The sequence below is a fragment of the Bombyx mori genome, chromosome 10 (genome assembly GCF_030269925.1).
Source record: "Bombyx mori chromosome 10, ASM3026992v2".
In the NCBI taxonomy this organism is placed as follows: domain Eukaryota; kingdom Metazoa; phylum Arthropoda; class Insecta; order Lepidoptera; family Bombycidae; genus Bombyx; species Bombyx mori.
This window is the reverse complement of record NC_085116.1, coordinates 2,588,560-2,613,436: the sequence shown is the minus strand read 5'-3', so window position 1 is coordinate 2,613,436 and position 24,877 is coordinate 2,588,560. Positions and strand designations below refer to the sequence as shown.

At 43.8% G+C, this 24,877-nt stretch overlaps 1 protein-coding gene across 1 annotated transcript in view; it reads right to left on the bottom strand.

Moving 5' to 3' along the window:
* LOC101735937 (hemocytin-like) overlaps positions 1–24,877 on the bottom strand; it is a 98,331-nt gene that overhangs the window by 3,802 nt on the left and 69,652 nt on the right. The window contains exons 47-73 of the mRNA XM_062670358.1: positions 24,678–24,743; positions 23,770–24,003; positions 23,078–23,309; positions 21,497–21,645; positions 20,642–20,892; positions 19,556–19,773; positions 18,105–18,322; positions 17,385–17,576; positions 15,428–15,555; positions 14,812–14,928; positions 13,687–13,806; positions 13,025–13,174; positions 11,913–12,071; positions 10,859–11,019; positions 10,044–10,173; positions 9,433–9,516; positions 8,269–8,428; positions 7,632–7,739; positions 6,806–7,024; positions 6,425–6,522; positions 4,716–4,919; positions 3,998–4,117; positions 3,385–3,543; positions 2,914–3,060; positions 2,531–2,650; positions 1,506–1,655; positions 575–721 (exon numbers count right to left, since the gene is read on the bottom strand). Coding sequence (XP_062526342.1) covers positions 575–721; positions 1,506–1,655; positions 2,531–2,650; positions 2,914–3,060; positions 3,385–3,543; positions 3,998–4,117; positions 4,716–4,919; positions 6,425–6,522; positions 6,806–7,024; positions 7,632–7,739; positions 8,269–8,428; positions 9,433–9,516; positions 10,044–10,173; positions 10,859–11,019; positions 11,913–12,071; positions 13,025–13,174; positions 13,687–13,806; positions 14,812–14,928; positions 15,428–15,555; positions 17,385–17,576; positions 18,105–18,322; positions 19,556–19,773; positions 20,642–20,892; positions 21,497–21,645; positions 23,078–23,309; positions 23,770–24,003; positions 24,678–24,743 — 4,241 coding nt within the window. The remainder of the gene's footprint in view (positions 1–574; positions 722–1,505; positions 1,656–2,530; positions 2,651–2,913; positions 3,061–3,384; positions 3,544–3,997; positions 4,118–4,715; positions 4,920–6,424; positions 6,523–6,805; positions 7,025–7,631; positions 7,740–8,268; positions 8,429–9,432; positions 9,517–10,043; positions 10,174–10,858; positions 11,020–11,912; positions 12,072–13,024; positions 13,175–13,686; positions 13,807–14,811; positions 14,929–15,427; positions 15,556–17,384; positions 17,577–18,104; positions 18,323–19,555; positions 19,774–20,641; positions 20,893–21,496; positions 21,646–23,077; positions 23,310–23,769; positions 24,004–24,677; positions 24,744–24,877) is intronic.

Here is a 24,877-nt window from a genome sequence, read left to right as displayed (position 1 = left end):
GAGATTATATATCTTCAGTCCAAAACTCAAAAACATTAATAAAATAATACCTCATTAAAAAAGTAGTTAACATTTCCATCTAAAAAAATATATTGGAATATTCCACCGACCATCCGAAGATATTTGGGAACTAGGAAATATGAGACGTTCTTTTTACTAATAATACTTGGCATAGTCCATGTATCTGTCAATTCTCCTCTGTCTAGTTATTAGTATCAAAACATCAAAGTATCGAGTATTGAAAATATTGGCCCAGAGAAACGCCAGTTGAGAAGTTTAACTTCTGTCGCTTATATCGAGCCAGACTGTAACTTTATGTTGAAATCATACATATAAATAAAATTGGAGTGTCTGTTTGTAATATTGAAATAACCGCTTTTTACTACATGTATATATGTATATATGTACGGTACACACCAAAATAACATTTTTTACAATTTTTGTCTGTCTGTCTGTTTGTTCCGGCTAATCTCTGGAACGGCTGGACCGATTATGACGAAACTTTCACTGATAGGTAGCTGATGATATAAGGAGTAACTTAGGCTACTTTTTTAGACTAGCTTCTCGCACGTACCTGATATATTTTGTCGCCATCTCGACACGCGACCGGCTCGACCTTGGGGCAGCACTTGCCCGGGATTTTCTCCTCTTTGAGCACGAACTGTTTCTTCACAGCCTCCGACACTTCAGGACAAGTCTCGTTTGAGCTTTGCACTTGTAGCTGCGGATACACGAGGCGTACGTTCCCATAAGATTCCACCATCAGAAGGAGAATCGCTCAAAGTATTTCCAGTTAAATCGGACGTGATTAAGAAGCCTAATCTATTAACCTAATTTATATGTAAAGTGGTATTTAAGATAGGAATGTAAAAAAAACGTAATCTGAACTCTATTTGTGAAATATAAGGTAGTTTTCTTCTGAGAGATTGACTTTAAATTACAGGCAATCGATTTTCATACATGAATTAAAATATATTTTATGTACTTTCTTATGTTGCGAGTCCGCAATGTAGAGAGTGCACAGTTTGAGATCAACAACCGCACGAGCAACAAGTAGGGTTTGCAAAACAAAGCAAAAACCTCTCTCGATTAATTCTTTTTTTTCCTACCTACGCCGAAAGTTCGGTTTTCCTCCCGCTGTACAGGGAAGAAAGTCTAACTTTTCCTCCCTCGGCTCGGGCAATTTTACACGCGAGAGGAAATGTCCAATTTTTCTGCACAATGTACTATTGTTTAAAATTTTACTGATGGTAGGGCCTCTTGTGAGTCCGCGCGGGTAGGTACCACCACCCCACCTATTTCTGCCGTGAAGCAGTAATGCGTTTCGGTTTGAAAGGTGGAGCAGCCGTCGTAACTATATTGAGACCTTAGAACTTATATCTCAAGGTAGTTGGCGGCATTTACGTTGTACATGTCTATGGGCTCCAGTAACTACTTAACATCAGGTGGGCTGTGAGCTCGTCCACCCATCTAAGCAATAAAAAAAAAAAAAAAAAAAAACTCACGGTCCCGTGCAGGTCGGCGCAGGTGTAGTTGGTGCAGAAGTCGGCAGACGTCCAGCTCTCCCCGACGGGCCTCTCCCGCCCTTCCACGACGCAGGCGACGGGCTTGCAGCGGCCGCAGCACTCCGCCGGCGCCGGGAAGTACTTCCAGCCCTGGGGCGGACGTTAGGTGTTCATACTGAGATGTCTTTACATTTGGTGACGCTGGCCCCACTAGTGGACTACTTGGTACTCTATTGTGACTATTTAATCGTCGCTACGTTTTTTTCTACATTAAATAATATACCATCTTCTAAACTAATAAAAACCACTAGAACCATTTCTACTTGCATTATTCGATCTTCTATGGCACTAGAATCAACTGATGTTCTGTTATATTTTTGAATGGGTTCAGTACATATTTGTTAGAACATTGCACATTCCAATCCTGTGGGCCGAATGGTAAACAGTCGACGTCTCCCTAAACACGTTATTTCGGATCCTCCCGCTCCACTAACGGTGCATTTAGGTACCTCAAGCACCGGTCACCGTTCTCGTCGAAACCGTTGGTTTTCGTAGATTTTCGACGAGGTTCGACGAGAAAATTAATCAACAGACACAGCCCATTGAGCTTGTTACCGGATCTTCTCAGTGGGTCGCGTTTCCGATCCGGTGGTAGATTCTGTGAAGCACTGCTCTTGTTAGGACTTGTGTTAGCAACGTCGTCAGGGTAGAGCCCCGCGAGCTCATCTACTAATCCTGCGAATCTAGTATAACCCCTCGAGTTTACTAGGATAGGTCAAAAAAGGAACATTGCGTATTAGACTCCGAACTCCAGCAAGTTGCGTCACTTGATATAAGTACACCGGCCATCTTACTCATCAGTTGAGGGACGTTTACTAAACGCATGTTTAGAGGCCGTGGGGATTATTTCTGTCACGAGGCAGTAATGCGTTACGGTTTGGAGGTCGAGGCCGCCGTCGTATCTCCAGGTTCTGACAAAAGCGACTATTACACACGGCGGCTGGGTTCAGTGAGAGAATACTCACGGGTTGGCAGTCGGTCTCGCAGCGCTGCTCGGAGGCCACGGAGCGCAGGCCGCCGCCCCCGTCCCGCACGCATCGGTAGCTCTCACACAAGTTCTCGGTCGACGTCCAGTTCTCGCCGACCTGGTCGTGGATGCAGGGAAGTGAATTAAAATACACGAAAATAATTCGCGATTGACTGTCGACCTCCGGCTGTGCTTCTGGTATTGGAAATATCATATAATAAGCGATGGATAAGCGAGTCTAAATCCTGGTTTGAAAATATTATAAATGTTAGGTTGTATGCAGAAGAGTATACGGCCCACCTGATGGTGAGTGGTTACCGTCGCCCATGGACTTCAGCAATGCCATGGGCAGAGCCAAGCCGCTGCCTACTCATAAGCTACCTGGTATATCTGATCTCCCACTCGACACGCCTCACGTTCGATCTTGGGGCAGCACTTCCCTGGGACCTTCTGCTCCTTCAGCACGAACTGCTTCCGTTCAGCATCCGATATCTCCGGGCAAGTCTCATTCGAGCTTTGGACTTGGAGCTGTGTGGAAGCAGAGTTAAAATTGAATGAACTTTTTTTAAATTCTTTTTTGGGCTTGTCTTTGAAACTAGAAGTTCTTATTTACACAAAATAACTAAAAATATTTTGTTTTAATATATTTTTAGCCAGTGTTCGCCTAAATTTTATTGTAGTCGTTGGAAATTCTGCCATCAGGCAACCTCTCGCTTGGGGGTCCCTTGCCGCAGACGAGTCTACGAGCTCGTGGCACACCTAACTACACCACAGGTAACAGTGTGACAGCCGTCGCCGGGCGGGGGCCGAGGTGGTCGCTGGAATAAATTATTTTCGTTAATATATACGCACGGTGCCATTGAGGTTCACGCAGGTGAAGTTCGTGCAGAAGTCCGAGGACGTCCACTTCTCGCCTATTGGCTTCTCCTCTCCATCCACCACGCAGGCCACGGGCTCGCACTTCCCACAGCACTGACCGCTATCGGCTTCAGCCGGGACGTATTTCCAACCCTGGGCACATGAGGTGCATGTTCACAAAAGCATATTACTACACTAGAGCACAACGAACACAAATGATAAAACAAAATTATCGCTCGCATATCTTTATATGTATATAAGTATAATGTACGTGTGTATGTCACTGAATTCCCCCTAAACGGCTGGACCGATTTGAATAATTTTTTTGTTTGCGTTTAGATGGCGCTCTGGATGGTTTGGATTCACAAATCAGCCCGGCAGATGGCGCTGCAGTCGGTGTCTAGGTTATTTAACTATACTGCAACTAAGCGGCTGGATCGACTTGAATGAATTGTTGTGTATGCATTCATTCATTCATTTTATATATGCAGGACAACGTTTACCGGGTCCGCTAGTACCATATAATTTGTGTCTTTCGATAAAAATCCAACAAAATATTATATTTGTCTCCCCTTAATATTCAGACCAGACATTTTCAGACACTCACGGGCTGGCAGTGCTGGTCGCAGCGCTGCACGGCCGCGAGCCGCTGCAGCTTGCCGTCGCCGTCCGCCGCGCACTCGTACGTCTCGCACACGTCCGTGGGGGACTTCCACTTCTCGCCGACCTGCAAGACAACACAGACCAGGGTGTGGTTAGCTGAATTAATGTAGCATTGAGTCTTGCTGATACAATGACATGTCGGTAGGCAACGCCTTGGCTCTGCTCTTGGCATTGCTGACGTCCATGAGCGACGGTAACCATTCATCATCAGGTGGGCCATACACTCATCTGCCTACACAGGCTATAAAAAAATCGTAATGATAGAATGAATAGACTCGATGAGCTTTTAATTGGTATTAGTCGTATCGCCATTGGGGAGACGAATCTTTTTTTTTCTTACCTAAGCTGATGGTCTAGAGATACCATATCGGCGTAACCTTAACTAAGTGAGCTCACGGGCAGGGGCTCAAATCTGACGATGTTGCTAACACGAACTCTAGCAAGAGCCGTGCTTCGCAGAATCTACTACCGGATCGAAAACGCGACCCACTGAGAAGATCCGGTAAGAAACTTAGTGGGCTGTGTCTGTGGGTTAATTTACTCGTCGAAGGATGACCGGTGCTTCGGGTACATAAAAGCACCGTTAATGGATCGGCAGGATCCGAAATGACGTGACGAATTCTCAATAGATTTCCATCGTTATTACAAAGTAGATAGGGTACCTTGTAGACATTATCCTGGTGTCTGCACGCGACCTGCACGGGCTCCGGGCAGCACGCGAAGGGCACGGGGCGCGGCTCCAGCACGAACAGCTCCGAGCTGACCACCGCCGGGCACGCCGACACCGCGCACGTCGCCGCCGGACCCGCGCCGGACAGCGCGCACTCGCACGACCGGCACGGACCGTCCAGCCAGACGGCTTCCAACTGAACCGACAACGATACTTCAGATAACAGACATATCAATGAATAGCATTTTATTCAGAACCATATTACGCTTGTATGATTAAATATTGAAAAACTTAAATTTAATATGAACTTTAATCTAGTCTCTTCATTGAATTTCACTTATTTTCTGTAGATCTGTTTGTCAATCGACAAAGGCCTTCTCCAACATTTTCCACTCATGTATTTCATGAGCCACTCTGTTCCATGTGACACTTGCTACTTATTTTATGTCGTCATCCCATCTTTTTTGCGGTCTACCTCAATCCCTTTTACCTTTTTTATGATACCATCGTGTCACAAATCTGCTCCATTTGTCTTTTCCTCTTACCATATTTATTCTTTATTTATTTTTTATTGCTTAGATGGGTGGACGAGCTCACAGCCCACCTCGTGTTAAGTGGTTACTGGAGCCCATAGACATCCACAACGTAAATGCGCCACCCACCTTGAGATACAAGTTCTTAGTTCTCAAGTATAATTACAAACGGCTGCCCCACCCTTCAAACCGAAACGCATTTATGTTTCACGGCAGAAATAGGCAAGGTAGTGGTACCTACCCGCGCGGACTCACAAGAGGTCCTACCACCAGTAATATGCCCTACCCAACGCCATTTAAGCCTTCTAATTTTGCACGCTATGTCTACAACCTTTATTTTGTTTTTTATTACACGGTTACTCAGTCGATCTGACTTTTTCACATTTTTCATGCTCCTCTCCATTGTGCGTGGGCATGATGCAAGTTTGCTAGTCGTGTATTCTGATAAGACCAATTGTTGGCTCACAGATTTATACATAGCAATAATAATACCGAAGGCGTATATGTAAGTTTTCTGCCAGAGGATACATAGGATTGAAAGAAACAAAGCGGATTGGAAAATCTAAATCAGGCTATTAGTAACCTTAAGTTCTAAATTATAAGATCTAAATTAGCAGCAGTTCTGCTTATTTCACTAGTTTATAAACTGTATACCTAGTTACGAACATAGTTCTTTTTGCGTTGCTAATATCCTGGATCGACGTGATGCTATGGAAGTTCTTTTTGGGAATTTGTGGATTATGTTTTTGGCACTGACTGAGAGATATTATCACGCGGACAATGTGGATTTACATAAAAGAAAACTATAGCGACGAAAGCATTGCCGCACTGTTTTCCAGCAGTACTTGGGTATCTAACCAGGTATTGCCTAGGTTAAAATGTGTTCACGAGTATTGAGGAGTCCACAATATACACCTAGTGTTAAATAGTTAAGCTTACCAGAGCTCATAAATATCAACGCCTTGAAACATGAGTTGTAAGTCTCAGTTTTGCAGTACAATGGCTACCCCACCCTTCAAACGAAATGCATTAACGCTTTTAACTTTTGATGCAGATAGAATAAGAAGTCCAGAATAATAACGCTCCATGAAACTACACGAAGACCCTGCGAAATTTTCACAAGTAAGTGATAAACAAAAGGTTCTAAATAAATAAAGAACATTCATACATCTTTTAGCACAGTTTGTGGTTTTTCTCGTGGCTTCTCGCCGCCTTTAGCAGCCGCCTCCCATTCTAGAGTGACGATGCACTTGTCTTTAGGTAGTTCTGGAAACAAAGAGATCTCTGTTACGTCCAGTTTGACGTTCAACTATCGGGTCAAGTTATAATTAATAGATTAAACTAGAGATTAGAAAGAGAATTTGAGATTTGTATCGAAAAATATTGCCTCTATGGGCGGTATAGTCAGGTTCAGTCATATGACCTCCGTAAATATTGGTAGAGCTTACTTCTAGAGTAAGAATCCTGTGCATGGACATCGACAAAATTGTATAACTGGTGAGCTGCATATGAAAAGTACGTGTGAAAATATAGTAATACTCATACTCACCGCACTTGTATTCCGGACAGCACTTGCCGGTGATATTGACAGAGGCGAGGGTTTGGAACTGGGGACAGTGCGGTGGCTTTGGACATGTTTCGGGGCGACACACGAGCGACACGCGCGGACAGCATCCAGAGTTGTCGATCTCGCGATGGATACCAGCCTCGACTATCTCCACCTCACTCTCCGGAGGAATCACTTCGCATTCACTGGACGGCTTGCATTCTGAGATGTAAGAACGTGGCTTTAGTTTCACGGTAGTGGCTTTAGTTTCACGGCTTTAGTTTAGCGGTAGGCAGCGGCTTGGCTCTGCCCCTGGCATTGTTGAAGTCCATGGGCGACGGTAACCACCCACCATCAGGTAGGCCGTGTGCTCGTTTGCCTACAAGGGCAATAAAAAAAAAACGAAGGCGCTTTTTTTAGTGATATCGAGTCGTGAGGAGTCAAATGATGTTACGCACTGTCCTTAGTCGTCATCTTTGTCCATGTTCCATAAGACGGAAATGTTTTAATGAAATATGATATATCATGATTCGCAAAAACACTGGTATGTTTAGAAAAACAAGCGTCTGTAGGAAGCAGCCCACCTGGAGTTAAGTGGTTACTGAAGCCCATAGACATCTAGAATCTAAATGCGCCACCCACCTTGAGATATAAGTTCTAAGGTCTCAAGTATAGTTACAACGGCTGCCCCACCCTTCAAACCGAAACGCATTACTGCTTCGCGGCGGAAATAGGCAGGGTGGTGGTACCTACCCGTGCGGACTCACAAGAGGTCCTACCACCAGTAAAAAAATCCCTGTATAATATTAGACTATTCGAATAAGCTCACCGCAGAAGTATTCCTTGCAGCCGCTAGGGTTTGTCTTCTGTTTCAGCACTTGACCGTAATCGCAAACAATCTTCTTGGTCTCTTTACACTGTGCCTCGGGTTTCGCGACTGTAAAATGACACCCATTTGATTTAGTTTCGTGACCGTACTGAGTGACGTGTACGGTCCTTTTTTATTTTATTTTTTATTGTGGACGAGCTCACAGCCCTACTGGGGTTAAGTGGTTTCCAGAACCCATTTTACCCCAGTTACAACGGCTGTCCCACCCTTCAATTTATAAAAGTAAGACCATTTATTTTACATCTGCATCAGATCACGGCTCGCCGCGTGTTAAGCGATATCACTGCGAACGTCGAACCCGTTGCTTGCGACGAAGGGATCGACCAGTAAATTAACCCTCAGACACAGCCCACTGAGTTTCTCGCCGGATCTTCTCAGTGAGTCGCGTTTCCGATCCGGTGATGAATTCTGCGAAGCACTGCTCTTGCTAGGGTCAGTGTGGCAACACTCCCGGTTTGAGCCCCGCGAGCTCACCTACTAGTTCGGCGAATCTAGAATAGCCCTTTGAGGTTACTAGAATAGGCAGGAAAAAAAATGATGAGTATAGTATAGTGTGCAGTAGACAGGCCTCACATACCACAGTCGTATTCCGGGCAGCATTGTCCGGGCGGCGGCGGCGCGGTGCGCAGGTCCTCACCGTGCGCGCACACGGGCGGCGCGCAGCTGGTGGCGCGGCAGCCGACCAGCGCCGTGCCGTCCGGGCTGCGGGCGCACGCGCACAACGTGCACGCGTCCTCCTGCACGCCCACACACACACACACACTTACTTACGACAAACATATAGGATGGACAGATGAGCCTCCACACAACTTGAGGCATGAGGTCGTACCCCATGAACGTCTTGTTACGCCGATAAAGAGTAACGCCATCTATCGCTGAATAGTCGAACGAATATCGAAGGATCTAGTAGCACCCAGAACGCTCGAGAAGTACATTGCCATCTATTTACAGATAGCGGAAACGAATACTAGAGATGTGTAGAATATTCTCGATAATTCTAGGGATGAGGTATCGGCTATAAAAGCGTTGTAGAGATGGCGCGCAGAGTCAGTAATCGAAACTACTCGAAGCGAAACAACGAACGGATCACCTAAAGCGCAGCGGAACAAGCGAATTGAGAGTTTTAAAGTGTTTGTTGAGTGTTTTAAAGTGTTTGTGAAGTGTTTAAGTGTTCTCTGTGTTGAATACAGTTGTTGAATAAGTTGTACTTTGGTGAAATGTTATTTATCCCGAATCCCAGCGCATAACAGTATTTACTGTTCTATCATTCTATCTAATAATTATAATTCATATAGAGCATTAATCGGCTCTTCCGTGAAATGTTTAGTTCAGACTCGGAATATTACTTATTATCTTGCCTTGTCAGAGTAAACATTTGTATAGTAAGTAAAAAACAAATAACATAAGTAAACTTTCACTTTGAATAAGTTTTAGTTATTTTAATTTTGGCTGTTTTGGATGACAAGGTTGCCGACCACTGGTAGAGTCAAAAACCTAACTATTTTGTTATTGCGAACAGCTTTTGGGAAACGAAGGAGTTCTCAATTCGAGGCTCGTTTTCCAACTTAAAACCTAAGTCGGTTGACGGTCTTCACTGTTGATGTCACTATCGAAGGTTTTGAAAAAAATGGGCGCGTATATTTGGTGCTATCACTCGTTACGAGCGCACCACTGAAATCCTAGATTCCTTCGTTTCCTAAAGCCTCAGCATCGATTTTGATCAAACCGTCGCGTGTCTGACCTGCCACTCGTCGCCCGCGTAGTGTCCGTCGACGCCGCACGGGAAGCACTTGCCGGGCTCTATGCACGTGCTGTTCACGCGCACCTGCCGACACACAAGGTTCGTTCAGTGTGCTTAGTGCGAGTTTTTTGATGTTCTCGATAGCGTAAAAGTTAACCCGATTTTGTATGCAGTTGGAACAGCGCCCCTAGCGGCAAACGTACGCAAACGATCCCGATACAAATATGAGCTAATTTTAACGCTATCGAGTCCGGTCACCGTCCTCGTCGAACCCGTGGCTTGCGACGAAGGGCTCGACGAGCGAATTAACCCATAGACACAGCCCACTGAGTTTCTTGTCGGATCTTCTCAGTGGGTCGCGTTTCCGATCCGGTGGTAGATTCTGCGAAGCACTGCTCTTGCTAGGGTCAGTGTTAGCAACACTCCGGTTTGAGCCCCGTGAGCTCACCTACACACCTTAGGGCGAAACTGACATAGCCTCTCAAGGCTATCAGCATAGGTAGGAAAAAAAAAGCTATCGAGAACGTTAGAAAAATCGCCCTAAGCACACTGATCACAGTTCGTCGATTCGTTATTGTAATGTTAAAGGAACGTTCACAAAGTCGACCGACCTTTCCTTCGGGACAGAAACATCCTTCGACGGGTTTGTTGGTGCACTTCTCCGGGCTGGTCTGCAACTGCTCGTAGTTGTCGCACGTCCTCTCGCAGTCCACGCACGCTCGGTACACGAACGGTTCCTCACTGCCGATTTTAATTTGAGGGTAGAATTAAAAAAAATATGTTTTATATCTGCGAATCCTGGTCACACGTTTCTAGTTCTTAACTAAATATTTTAAATAGATCTACATTCAGCGAAATCAGTCTAGCGCCATCCACACTATAAACAGGATTATATTATTCCAGAAACATCCAATATGAATATATAACCCGACAAGAGTAGGTACACATAGGAACACCATACTTCCTATTTCTGCTTTAAAGCAATCATAATTCCCTGTTTGTAGGGGCTTAGCAGCTTGAGAGTTTGGCCCCATATCTCAAAGTTAGGGACGTCATTTCCGTTAGTAATGTCTAGGGGATCTGATAATCATTTGTCCTTCGGTGGGGCATGGCCTTGGACATATTGCTCGTAAAGAGGGTCACAATCTAGAATAGCTGATGGTGACAGGAAAGGTAGATGGCAAACGTCCCAGAGGACGCAGTCCCACGACATAGTCGGACCAAATACGATCTTCTCTAAACATCAACTTCCACAATGCCCTTCATGAAGCTAAGGATCGCAGCAGATGGAGGGAAATCGTACGGGAGAAACTGATGCAGCGGGGGAGTCACGACCCTCAGTAATGAGGAAAACGGCGAGAGGAGGAGGAGGGGCGTGACCTCGCCTGGGACGACACGGCTCTCACACTCAGACGGGTATACTGACCAAGGATAGGGGCAGAGTTCCCGCCGCCAGTCCGGCAGACATAGGCCGAGCTCGGCACAAGCGGCCGCGTATCGCTGCAGCGCGTCGCACGGACCGCGCCCGCCGCACTCGTCCGCCTCGCACGACTCCACGTACGGCTGCGGCTCCACCAGCGCGTGGCACTGCTCACATACAGATCGCTGTTGCTAAAACTCTTACAAACAAATCCAAGCGCGCAAAAGGCCTATTTGAGAACGTAGTAGTTCCAAAATTCTTACAACATACAATTTTAATACGAACACATACACTACATAAATATTTGAATGCTATATGAAATACCACATTGTGCAAGGGTGGCAAACACGTGGGATGAGATGACCAACTTTTTTCCCGCGGTGCACATACTATTTTTCTCTTACCAGGCCGAAAGTTCGACATTGTAAAAAACTTAGCACCCGTGGAGTACCGAGCCGGGGTCCAGGGGCGAAGCCCTCATAAAAAATTGGCATTGGTTGGCACACATAAAAAAACAATTTAACTGTTTTTAAATTTTTAAATAAACTACTACTAATTGCATAATTACCGGAGCACAACAATGGCGGAGAATTTTAGGTGCGTGAGAACAGACGTAGACACTAACGCGCATGCGCACTTTTCAGTACCCAGGGAGAAAAAGTTAGACTTTCCTCCCTGTACAGCGGGACGAAAACCGAATTTTCGGCGTCGGTAGGAGAAAAAAGATTACGTCATTGATTTAAGAAGCTGTTTCCCTAAAAAAATCCGTAAAGTGCATTTGAGTTTCAAATTTTCTATAAACATAACAATATGATATAAGAAGGTAGTAGTACACTGTTGTTGTTAATTTAAAATATATTAAGCACATCGTCTCTTTATGTAGTCTGGTAAAGCTTTGGGGCAAGAAACGTCTGCACCGATGCGGTGTATTTTATTCCTACATTATAAATAGGAACTGCGTGAAAAGAAATACCGATGATAGATTCTACCTGCTTTCTTTTTCGATGCGATTGATGAAGGTGTAGCAAAGGCGTTTAGACGAGGAGGCAAAAGGACTCACGGCTCCGAATCTGTCAGCGTTGTACAGGTGGTAGCAGGTGTTGTTGTCGGGCGGGGGCGGCGTGCAGGGGGCGGGCGGGGGCGGCGCGTCACACTGCTCGTCGCTCGGCACCTCCAGCTCCGTCAGCTTCTCGGGTGACGCTTGCCAGCTCTTGCCGTACTGGAACCACACATCAGAACACAAGTTTTCATTGGTACGGCTTCCCAAGCAGAGATGTAAAGTGGTATACACATCGTTAGCTCACACGATTAGGTTTTTTTTATTGCCCTTGTAGGCAGACGAGCACACGTCCCACCTGATGATGAGTGGATACCGTCGCCCATGGACATCAGCAATGTTAGGGGCAGAGCCAAGCTATTGCCTACCTTAAGTACTCTTCACAAGCCTCCTTTGAACAAGGACATGTAATAGCGCTCGGGAAACACCGTGAAAGGGAACTCATTCCAAAGCCGGATGGTACGTGGCAGAAAAGGTCTCTGGAAACGCACTGTGGACACTGTGGCTCCAGGTAGTATGGATGAACTCTACTGCGGTATGGTGAATTAAACGAAGCACAGCTCTTTGTATGGTACATGTTAGCAAACTCTTTCAGGCTGAGCCCCGTGAACTCGCCAACAAATCAAAGTGAAGTCAAAATAGCCCCTCCAGGCTAGCAACAGAGCCAACCTCCTACTTGCCCTTAAAGGGCTACCTCCATCTGGCCTGTTCCTGCCTATAACTTGAAAAATGAAACTACGGGTATTATAGCATAATTCGGACTTCGACCTCAAGCCTCAAGGTAGGAGACTGGATTTATTTTGCGGTGTTTTTTTTTCCCTACCTAAGCCTTGCGAGGCTATTTCAGCGTAACCTTAGCTAGTAGTTGAGATCACGGGGCTCAAACCTGACGACGTTGCTAGCATGAACTCTAGCAAGAGTCGTGCTTCGCAGAATCTACCACCGGATCGGAAACGCGACCCGCTGAGAAGATCCGGCGAGAAACTCAGTGGGCTGTGTCTGAGGGTTAATTTACTCGTCGAGACCTTCGTCGCAAGCGACGGGTTCGACGAGAACAGTTGATTGCCGATGTACATTAAAATAGCTGGAGTTATCTTAGTTGAATGAGTACAGACCAAGTCGAAGTCATCGGTGACAGTTCCGTTGCTGGTGACGAGGAAGTCCTGGTAGCCGGCGCACACTCCGCACAGACCCTCAGTTCGGTTCCCGTACAGGAAGGTCGGCACGCGGACGGCGAATTCCAGGTTCAGTTGCGACACTGTCAGCTAATTGAAACATTCCATATATCAATATATCAATTAATACGTGAAGCAAACATTTTGTATCCCTATTTAAGAAAATCACGCGGACGGAGTAGTGTGTAATTTCCCACACTTATAGAGATTAAAGAGAAGGAGTGCAGAATTCTAATTTTTTTTATTAGGCATAAGGTCCTACCACCAGCAAAAAAGATTTAAGTATAGAAAATGTGTGGTTCATTCGGGTAAAAGATATTTTAATTTTTATTTTATACAATCTGTATCGCGCTAACGACATTTATAAGATATGTTTGCATGTGTCCAATTCCGGCCAAATAACATCCACTCGCCGAAAGATTTTTTTCTCCATTCATATTTAAGAACATCTATCTTTTCATTCAAATAGAATCGGAATATTTTCTGCGATAACGTTACATAATGTAGTTTGTTTTTATCAATGATATTTTATGCGGTAAAATTACAAATGTCCAATATCCTCCCTCGAAGCGGGGCATATGTGGAGCACTCTGTACACATACCTCCACGTGTATATCCGGCAGGGTGACGGAGACATCCTGTCCGTTGAGCAAGCTGATGGTGCCCCAGTTCTCCTTAACCGGATACTTGAACACCGCGGTCTTCCCTATCACTGTACGAAGCTGTTGAAATTTAAAAGCCAGAAAAAATTAACATTATTTGTTTACGCTATCTGCAAAGGATACATCGCTTAAAAATATTTTTGAACGGAATTGAGAGCGCATCGATGATAGCTTCGTTCCTTTCTCTCTTATATCAATGCCTATTATGCTTTTTTTTCTGCCTATGCTGATAGTCTTGAGAGGCTATTTCAGCTTCAACCTAACATGTAGTTGAGATCATAGCTCAAACTGGAGTGTTGCTAACACTGGCCCTAGCTAGAGCAGTGCTTCGCAGAATCTAGCCCCGGATCGGAAACGCGACTCGCTGAAAAGATCTGGCGAGAAACTCAGTGGACTGTGTCTATGGGTTATTTTACTCGTTGAGCCGTTCATCGCAAGCGACGGGTTCGACGAGGACGGACCGGTGCTTGTGGTACCTAAAAGCACCGTTAGTGGATCGTGAGGATCCGTAATGACGTGCTTAGGGCAACGTCGACTGTTTACCATTCGGTCTATAGGATTGGGTATGATGCCTATTATGCTTTACCATACCTATCGCACCGTATTTTGAAAAAAAAAGATTATTATAAAGTTGTCTTTTGAATCGTGCACACCAATATTATGCGATCGCGAAAAATAGTGATATATTAAGTCTCAAGCTAATTAATTCAAATTGAACTACTGAAAGTGTTTATAAAAGTGTAATAAAAAGTAGAAAAGAGTGGTGCTGGAAATATTATTATACCTACAATGAAACAGACCTAAGGTGAGTTCCCACCAAATAACCAATTTGCCCAAAATCCTATCGATTGCGTTCTAAATGTAAGACAAAAACAAAACTACAGAACCAACCCCAATAATTATAAATTGTTAAATCATTTGCATGAATCTATGTCATCACAATACCGCATAATGGAATGAGACATCATAACAAACACAATATGAAATGCAATTTATGGTAGAATGCTTAGACAGCAACCAAAACAAACAAAATGTTTTTTTTCTTTTCTAAAATACAATAATTACCTTTTTGGTTGTGGGATCCTTGCTAATATGGATAACATTCTTCTCGTATATGAGATGCACAATCTTAGTGCACACAATATTAGCGTTATCATCGCACGGGCCGTTCGTAGCGTACACCTGGAATAGAACATATATCTGATGCTACAGACTTGCACATAGACATGTGACTACGGCTGGGCGCGCGTGGGCCATCTGTGAAGTCTTAGACATACCATCATCATTTGACCATCCGAAAGCAGATGTTTTTGTTAAACGACGCCTTTAAATGGATCAGTATAGGGATTAAAAAATAAATAAAATCTATAGGTTAATATATAAATCTACAGTGGTTTTTACGGATGTTCCGTTATAAGTACTGAACCATGCATCCGATTGACTTGAAACTTGGTATCTATGTAGAAAATACACGTACTTAATAGATAGGCTAATATTTATATGAGTGTTGGACTGGTGTAGGGACCAGTTGCGAGGGCGTTAATTATGAGAATCTTTGTGGGGGTGAGAAATAATAATATGTTAATTTTAAATGCCCAGCGAAGCGGACAGGTACAGCTAGTCTTATTATGTAAATTTATAATATATTAGTTAAAAACGTAATTCATTTCGAACAGTTTACCTGATATTTATGTTCTCCAGTTTGGTTTCTGTCTCTGGAGGCGAGGTAGGTACAGTTGCCCAAGAAGGGAAGGTCGTCGCCCTCAAAGGTAGTGTACTTAGCTGGTGTACCGACTCCTGTACACGTGCCTGGACAGAAAGAACATAGTTCTAGAACTTGAGATCTTCAAAATCAGGATACACGTTTCAGCAAAAGCTTTTGGAGCTTAATCTTTCCATTAATTTCTACATTGATATCCTAATCAAAATAAATTCATTAAAAAAAATCATATTAAAATAGGTGCAATATTATGCTGACCACATCCAGAATAGGAGAAATTTGCTAATTCTAGGATGTATGATCCAATCAATTGTATTGAACTAGTGGTCGCCCAGTAGTCGAAATTAGACCATAATTAATTTAAATTATAAGTTTGAACATTATTATGGTTCTATTGTCAAAGGCAATAAATAGCCTTTGACAATAGAACGTAGTCATTTCTTTGCTTTGTGTCCGGACGTGTTTTCGAAAATGGATAAAAACGAAGTGCAAGCCGCTATTAAATATCTCTGCTTAAAAAAGTTAACGACGAAAGATATTCATTGCGATTTGGAAGCAACATTAGGAGAGTCTGCTCTGCCGTATTCCACTGTCGCAAGGTGGGCTTCTCGATTTCGAGTGGGGAGAACGAGCACGGAAGACGAACATCGTTGCGGCCGTCCATCGACGTCAGCCACCCAAGAAAATGTTGCGATAGTCGAGAAAATTGTATTGAGCGATCGAAGAGTTACCATCCGATACTTAATACAAGAAATGGGCATTTCATATGGAAGTATTCAATTCATATTGAAACAATCTTTGAATATGAGAAAAGTTTCCGCAAGATGGATGCCGAGAACGTTAACCGACAGTCAGAAACAAAATCGACTTGACATTTTGTTGGCATTCGACATGTTGGGCAAGTTTCAAGAAGATTCTGAAAACTTTTTGTCTCGTTTCGTAAAAATGGACGAAACATGGGTCCATCATTTTGATCCCGAGACAAACCAGCAATCTTCGCAATGGAAACGGCCATTATCACCGACCCCGAAGAGGTTTCGTGTCGTGGCATCGACTGGCAAGGTTATGGCCTCAATATTTTGGGACTCAAAAGGATATTGTTGATTGATTGCCTGGAGCGTGAGCCACTATTACAGGCCAATATTATGCAGATTTAATTTCCAAGTTGAGGAATGCCATCACAGAGAAAAGGAGAGGGAAACTTCGAAGGGGTGTGCTGTTTCATCCCGACAATGCAGCCGCGCACAGGTCGGCAGTTGCGATGGCTGCCATTCAGCAAGCTGGCTTCGAATTGGTTGACCATTCCCCTTGTTCACCAGATCTGGCGCCTAGCGATTTTTATATGTTCCCAAAGTTGAAAGAATACTTAAGGGAAAACAGGTACGAAGGCGATAACGAGGTGATGGATGCCGTGGAGAGCTTTTTGCAGGACCAAGACAAAACTTTTTTTTGAAAGGGATTGAAGCCTTGGAAAGGTGCTGGACTCGGTATGTAGAGAGACTCGAAGACTTATTAGAAAAATAAATTATTATGTTATCAATAGTCATTATATTCTGTCTCATTCTCACTACTTTTTATTCTTCCTAGTATATATAGGTAAGTTATTTTTTATATTGCTTAGATGAGTGGACGAGCTCACAGCCCACCTGGTGTTAAGTGGTTACTGGAGCCCATAGACATCTACAACGTAAATGCGCCACGCACCTTGAGATATAAGTTCTAAGGTCTCAGTATAGTTACAACGGCTGCCCCATCCTTCAAACCGAAACGCATTACTGCTTCACGGCTGAAATAGGCAGGGAGGTGGTACCTACCCGTGCGGACTCACAAGAGGTCCTACCACCAGCTAGAGCTCTAGAGACTAGAACGTTGCATAACAAATTGCGTAGTTCAACGGGTTATAAAGAGAAGAACTCACAGTCCAAGCAGTCCGCTGGCAGCACGCACTGGTCTCCCTTCCGAAGCTTCCCGTCGGGGCAGTAGCAGCCCGGCGAGCACTGTCCCTCCTGCGCGGGGCAGGCGCGCGCGGCGTTCGGGTAGGGCGCGCACGTCTCCTCGCATCGCTTGCGGTAGCAGTCGTAGTGCACCAGCGGCGGGGGACAGTCCGCCGCTGTAACAAATCCACGTTTCATATAGACAATTTTTGTTACTACTTATTAAACTATCTTGTGAAGTTGTCGTGGCCTAAAGGATAAGACTCGAAGTGAATTAAGAATTTCAAACTGTTCTGTGAATGTTCTAAGTGTTAATACAATTTTAATTTATACTTCGGTAGAATTTTTTCCTTATTCCGAACACCAGCGCGTAACAGTATGATTGATATTTTTTCTAAATTTTAAACTTCAAAGAGCTCTCTTGTAAAGTTGCAAAAATGTCGCTTAAGCCATATAGCGTTTCGCCCCTCGATATGAAAGAGTTCCCCACAGACACAGCCCACTGAGTTTCTCATCGGATCTTCTCAGTGGATCGCGTTTCCGACCCGGTGGTAGATTCTGCGAAGCACGGCTCTAGCTAGGGCCAGTGTTAGCAACACTCCGGTTTGAGCCCCGCGAGCTCATCTACACGTTAGGGTGAAGCTGAAATAGCCTCTCAAGACTAATGAAAGAGTAGGAGAGTGGAAAATAAACGAAACACTCACGACAGTCCATCATGAGCCTCCAGGAGGCGAGGTCGACGCCGGCGTCTGCCGCGAGGCACTCGGCCGCCATCTGCTGCAGCACGAGGCAGCGGCACTGCTCCTCGGTGCGCTTGGTGCCGTTGACGACGAGGTCGGTGCACTCGCAGATCTTCTCCAAGCAAATGTGCCGCCACTTGTCCAAGTTCAGGACTTTGCCGCATTGCGAGAACGGCTCTTCCCTGATGAGGATAATATTTCTTAGTACTAGCGACCGAAGTGGACGAAACTATTTCACTTAGTAGGTACCACCACCCTGCCTATTTCTGCCGTGAAGCAGTAATGCGTTTCGGTTTGAAGGGTGGGGTAGCCGTTGTAACTATACTGAGACCTAAGAACTTATATCTCAAGGTGGGTGGCGCATTTACGTTGTAGATGTCCATGGGCTCCAGTAACCACTTAACACCAGTTGAGCTGTGAGCTCGTCCACTCAACTAAGCAATAAAAAAAAAAATTTAGGCCAGTGTCGTTTATTCCCTCACAGATACTAAATAATTTTTCCAAATTAAATCACTAGCAGAGCGGCTTAACTCAAGAAGTTTCCTCCTCGCCCGTCAATTGATACATTAATAAATGTAACACAGGGGATTCGCTTTGCAAATTAGTCGTACTTGATTTTCAGTACTTATTTATGTAAACAATAATGATTCTCATTAAATTTGACAGTTGACTGTTCATTTCAAATTGAAATCTCTTTCAGCAGTGCACGGAGACGAAGCAGACCAGAAGGTTTCGAGATGTTTTTTTTTTAATATATCAAAACAAAATGTTCGTTGTACGGTAATTACTCAACCGTTTTTCTTTTCAATTCAACGGTTTGAAATAAATCACTTCGTTTTTCTCACACCCTGTATGCAAATATGTTAAGGCGCAGTTTAACCACCAAAAAGTAAAGAATAGGGTTTGTATGTGGCGGGTAGTCATCATATAATGCAAGATATTTGACATACGCCTGAATCTCGCTTACGACATTTTCAAGATAAGCATATATACAGGTTCCGAACAACAACATTCGGACCGTCGGTCTACCGAGCAATATCACCCGCTCGGTGGAAGATCTTTCCTTCGTCGTTAAGCATTCCACATTGTAGTCACTTAAATGCACGCGACAAACGTGAGGAGTGAGGACCGGTCACAGTCCTCGTCGATCCCGTCGCTTGCGACGAAGAGCTCGACGAGTGAATTAACCCTCAGACACAGCCCACTGAGTTTCTCGCCGGATCTTCTCAGTGGGTCACGTTTACGATCCGGTGGTAGATTCTGCGAAGCACGGCTCTTGCTAGGGCCAGTGTTAGCAACACTCCCGGTTCGAGCCCCATGAGCTCACCTACTCGTCAAGGCGAAGCTGAAATAGCCTCTCAAGGCTATCAGCATAGGTAGGAGAAAAAAAGCGGAGTGAGTAAATGAAGCCTTACGTAATAACGTTACAGAGGTCCCAAGCTCTCCGCTGTTTGTGCGCGGAGGCGACTCGTGGGGCGCAGGCGTCGGCGGGGACGCCGGGCTTAGCCCAGCTGCGACCGAACTCGTCTATCGAAGTCGCGACCCGACCGTCCGGGAGACGCCGCTCGTTGGCCAACGAGCCATCATAGGCTCCGCACAGACCGTCCACTCCGCCCATGTGCTTCTTCAATACCTTTATGGACAATATTGATATCGACGTAATACTACTTTCCTTCACTTACTTTTCGTATACAGAAGATTGGGGGGAATAGAAACTAGAGTTAGAATAGGGACAAACCTGGGATGTCACAATACTTTTGTTCAGTTGTTAGATTTAACTTTGTTGAACTGAAAATGACTTTTATTTAGTGTTTAAGAATATGAAATAGTTTAATTTAGTCATCAAAGTTTTGCAACTCATTACTAAAGATATTAACAAAGTTAATTAGCTAGTTAGGTTAGGTTAGGTTAACCTAACAACTAAATAGTGGCAGCCCTATCGAAAAACTCTATTCTCCCCATAAGTAGCCTGATTCACCCCATAAGTAGCCTGATTCACCCCAAAGCCAAGGTGAATTGGGTCAAGCTATTTTTTTTCAGTTTTTGTGTACATTTTGTAATGAACTATGTATAATAAGGGATCGTATATAAAAATTTAAGCCTCCGGAACCATTTTACTCTCAATTTTATTGGTATTACCCTAAGAAAAACCATTGAAAATTTGTGTTGGATTTGGAAAGGGTCCCGATTTCTCCCAATCTACGGTACGTTATTGTATTGATAACAAATTAAGTGTCATCAGAACGAGCGGGAAGTTCCACCACTCTGCCTATTTTTACTGTGAAATCGTAATGCGATTCGATTTGAAGGGTGGAACAGCCGTTGTACTGTAAAGACTGAGACATAGAACTCATGTCTCAAGGGGGCTTTTATGTCGTTGATGTCTATGGTCTGGTGATCACTTATCACCACTTCAGTACTCAGAATAGCACCCTAGGGGATTAGAGACAATTTCAAGGTGAGAATCGAGTTTCGGGTGTGTATGTGTGATAAATACTTACCCCAATCTTAACATCTCCTTCTTTATTAAAGAGCACAGTGAAATTGTACTTTCTCGACGTGATAGAGATTCCGTTCCCGAGGCGGTCCACATCGAAGCTGTTCTTCTGGAAGCAAATCTTCTTTGTCTGTTCGATTGTGTACTCGTAGTTGTTGTACGTGACCATCATGTTAGGCTTCACTTGAATCAATTGATCGTCTTGCATTACGATCAATTCGTTAGTGCAACCGTCCAGGCGGCAGTTCTTTCGGACTGCGGAAAATGAAAATTCATACTTTATAGCTACCGTTCAATCCGTTGTGAACCTTATGAAGACAAAAAAGGCTGTTTTTACTCTAGCAGTTTTAGTTAATGGTTGGTAAGAGAGTGTTAACTATGAATGTGGAAGGATATAGAGGAAGAGATAGACCTAAGAAGAAATGGATAGATTGCGTGAAAGACAATATGTGTAAGAAGGGAGTGAGTGAAGAAATGGTATATGATAGAGAAGTATGGAAGGAGAAAATATATTGCGTTGCCCCCAAGTGACTGGGAGAAGGGTAGGAGAATGATGATGATGATGATGAGTTTTAGTTAATGACATCGTTGAATACTTTTGTTTTACATAACAGACTGTGTGGTGTTTTTTTTTCCACAGGAGAAAATCGCCAGATCCCCACCCGCGCGGCACCTGGGATATGTGGGAGTTGAACCTCACTAAAAACTCCTGCCGCTCACAACCGGCGCCCTGCCTCAGACCAGACCGGAGCTCAGTCGGGGCTATTGAGACGGCGGGACAGTATTGACGCAGAGCACATTACATCCATACCGCCGTCCCACAGACGCCGGACCGCCGGCCGCCGGGTGTAATGCTTACCGATAATAAGCCAGGCGTCGAATTTGTTGTCCCTAGCCAGCATGTGGAAGCAGACGTCATACTTATACTCCATGCCGTCGAACGTGTTGAAAGTCCTTCCGGTCATGTTGCAGAAAACTGGACGCTCTGGTGGTGGCACGCATTCGTACCTGTCGGAATTATCGGTTTTTTTAATTTATTGCATAAATGGATGGACGAGCTCACAGCCCACTTGGTGTTAAGTGGTTACCGGAGTCCATGGACATTTATAACGTGAATGTCGCAGTCTTCAGTCTACTCGTGATCTTTGCGATTCATAGCAGTGATATATAGCAATATATCATTGCTATGAAATATATACTGGTGGTAGGACCTCTTGTGAGTCCGCACGGGTAGGTACCACCACCCTGCCAATTTATTTCGTGAAACAGAAATGCGTTCAGGTTTGAAGGGTGGGGCAGACGTTGTAACTATACTGAGACCTAAGAACTCTAATATCAAGATAGTTGGCGCATTTACGTCATAGATGTCTATGGGCTCCAGTAACCACTTAAGGTAGGCTGTTAGCTCGTCCACCCATCTAATCTAAGCAATAAAAAAACGTGTTTATAGAGGCATTTATTGATCCAAGATTTTGTGTCTGAAGTTTAGATCACCATAGTGGCCACTACACCGCTATTATTGAATGTCAAATTGGAAGCCGCGCTATTAAGCCCTTTCACTAGGAGACGGTTGACAAGTCCACTTTATGTGTGGAGCTGTGTACTTTAGGGAGCAGTACAATAGACCCCTAAAGTAAACGGTATCAGTGAACATCAAAGGAATGAAATTAAATAAGATGAATACTAAAGAAACGCATCTGTGCTCGACGCCATTAATGTAGCTAAAATAACACACGCTATTCCTCATTTTCATGTTTATCTATTAAATAGACGACAATAAAACTATTTTACATTTAAAATAAATTGTTATTGTAAATAACCAGTTTTAAACAACCCGTTTCAATAACCGGTTCGTAATTAATGAGGCTAATAATTGAGTCATTGTTTTTATCGTGAACAAAAAACCTGTTTAGAATATTTATTTTACATTTATTATTATTTAACTACAAATACTGTGATTTTTTTTTTGGGCGTAACCAAACGAAACCACAGAAACATTGTCAGTTACTAATGTTCTCGAAAATTTTGAATTTTTTGAATATTATTACTTACTCCACCCTACTTTATTACTACTTTACCCAAACCGGGATTTCTTGTTAATTTATAATTATTTTAATACACGTACTTACGTTACTAACATAATTTAAGTTAACATACTAACAAAAGTCATATTTGTTGTTTAATGTAAGATTGTAAAACCAGAAATAAAAAGGTATATTGTTATTATTATTACGTACAAAGTTTTTATTCGCGATTTTTTATGAATTTCGGTAAATACTGAAAACCACGAACCTAAGCAAAGTGGAGTTCATTTTCAGCTTTAATTTCGTATGATGTTTCGTCCGGCAAAAACTTCCAAACAATTCGGCAAGTATTTAAAACTGTGGCTTTTTGCATGGTAAAAAATATATTTTTAATTCTTATTATTATTACTACTCACTGCGGGCATTTGTTATATCCGGTCGGCACTTTATCGAGTTTGAGGGTATATCCGGCGGGACACGTGACCACGGAGCACGCAACCGGCGGCGGCACCACGCCGGGCTTGAAGGCCGGCAGTTTGGGTATACACTTGAACTGGGCGCATTCCTCCTTCGAAGTGGGCTGTTTGTTCGTAAGGGCCGGTTTGTCCAGGGTGAAGGCTTGGTTCGAACGTGGAATCGACGGGTAACCTTTGAGGAAACAATAAATTAGTTTAAATTTTTTTTTTAAATTAATTAACAATTGTGAACGGTCGAAGGATCAGTTGAACGGTCGGTTCGTTCTTTTGTCGACTATTTTTATATGTATATGAGAACGGTCGGCTCGTTCCTTGTCGTCTATTTTGTGTCTGTCTATGTTTAAGAAAGGCAGGCAGCGGCTTGGCTCTGCCCCTGGCATTGCTGAAGTCCATGGGCGACGGTAACCACTCACCATCAGGTGGGTCGTACGCTCGTCTGCCTACAAGAGCAATAAAAAAAGGAAGTCAAAACATGTACTGGCTGGTCACGTACGCCCTCGTTCTATTTCTTTTCGAATTTTTGTCAAGTCTCTGTCTTAGTCTGTGTCTATGTCTAGTCGTTGTAGGTCCTGTCAAAGAGGTTGCAAGCCACGACAAATTCAATGAAATAATAATTCAAATGGAATGCTCACCATATCCACCTTTTGAGAAGCCGCCTTTAGAGAATCCTCCTTTTGAATAACCAGTCTTGGCGTAACCAGAGTACCCTCCTGTGGAACGTCCTCTGTAGTACCTCTGGTACGAGTACCTGGGCCTAGGTGGAGGCAGGTCTGATGAGAAAGCGCGGGAGTAGCTCGATGATGAACCGGTGGTGTAACTGATGATGTAACCGGGAGGACATTCCACTTTCGGACATTCGACGACCGCTAAAAGAGAAGATAAGGCTTAAAAAAGAATTTTATTTTACATCTTCTCATTAGTTGTCTCCGCAATAAGTATCTAATGTTGAAGTCATCGTGGCCTAATAGATAAGACGTCCGGTACATTCGTGTTGAGCGATGCACCTGTGTTCGAATCCCAGGCCCGGGGTACCAATTGGGTACCAATTTTTCTAATGAATTACGTACAAATGTTCACGATTGACTTCCACGGTGAAGGAATAACATCGTGTAGTAAAAGTAAAACCCGCAAAATTATAATTTGTGTAATTACTGGTGGTAGGACCTCTTGTGAGTCCGCGCGCGTCCACCGCCCTGACTATTTGTGCCGTGAAGCAGTAATGCGTTTCGGTTTGAAGGGTAGGGCAGCCATTGTAACTATACTGAGATCTTAGAACTTATATCTCAAGGTGGGTGGCGCATTTACGTTGTAGATGTCTATGGGCTCCAGTGACCACTTAACACCAGGTGGGCTGTGAGCTCGTCCACCCATTTAAGCAATAAACAAAAAAAAAAGTATAGTTAAATGTTTTTGGTGGATAAATTTTCCTTTACGGATTCTCGTTTGTATAGAAAATGTATTCAGAAAGACTGGAACGTATTTAGCTTGTTGTTCAATTGTTTGTTTTGAAGTTTTAAATTAAATAAATAACTACTTGGACCTGGTCGATGTATTCTCGGACGATCAATGTAGTGTGACTTGTGCGCTTGTTTCTTAAGGGGCAGACCTGAAATTCCGTAATTTTCTAGCCACCATCAAAGCTTAAGTAATAATAGCAAACGTTGAAATCGACTTGTGACCGCAAACTTTGTATTTTTACAACAATAAAATCTAGAAGCCCTCCATTTTATTGTTAGTTAA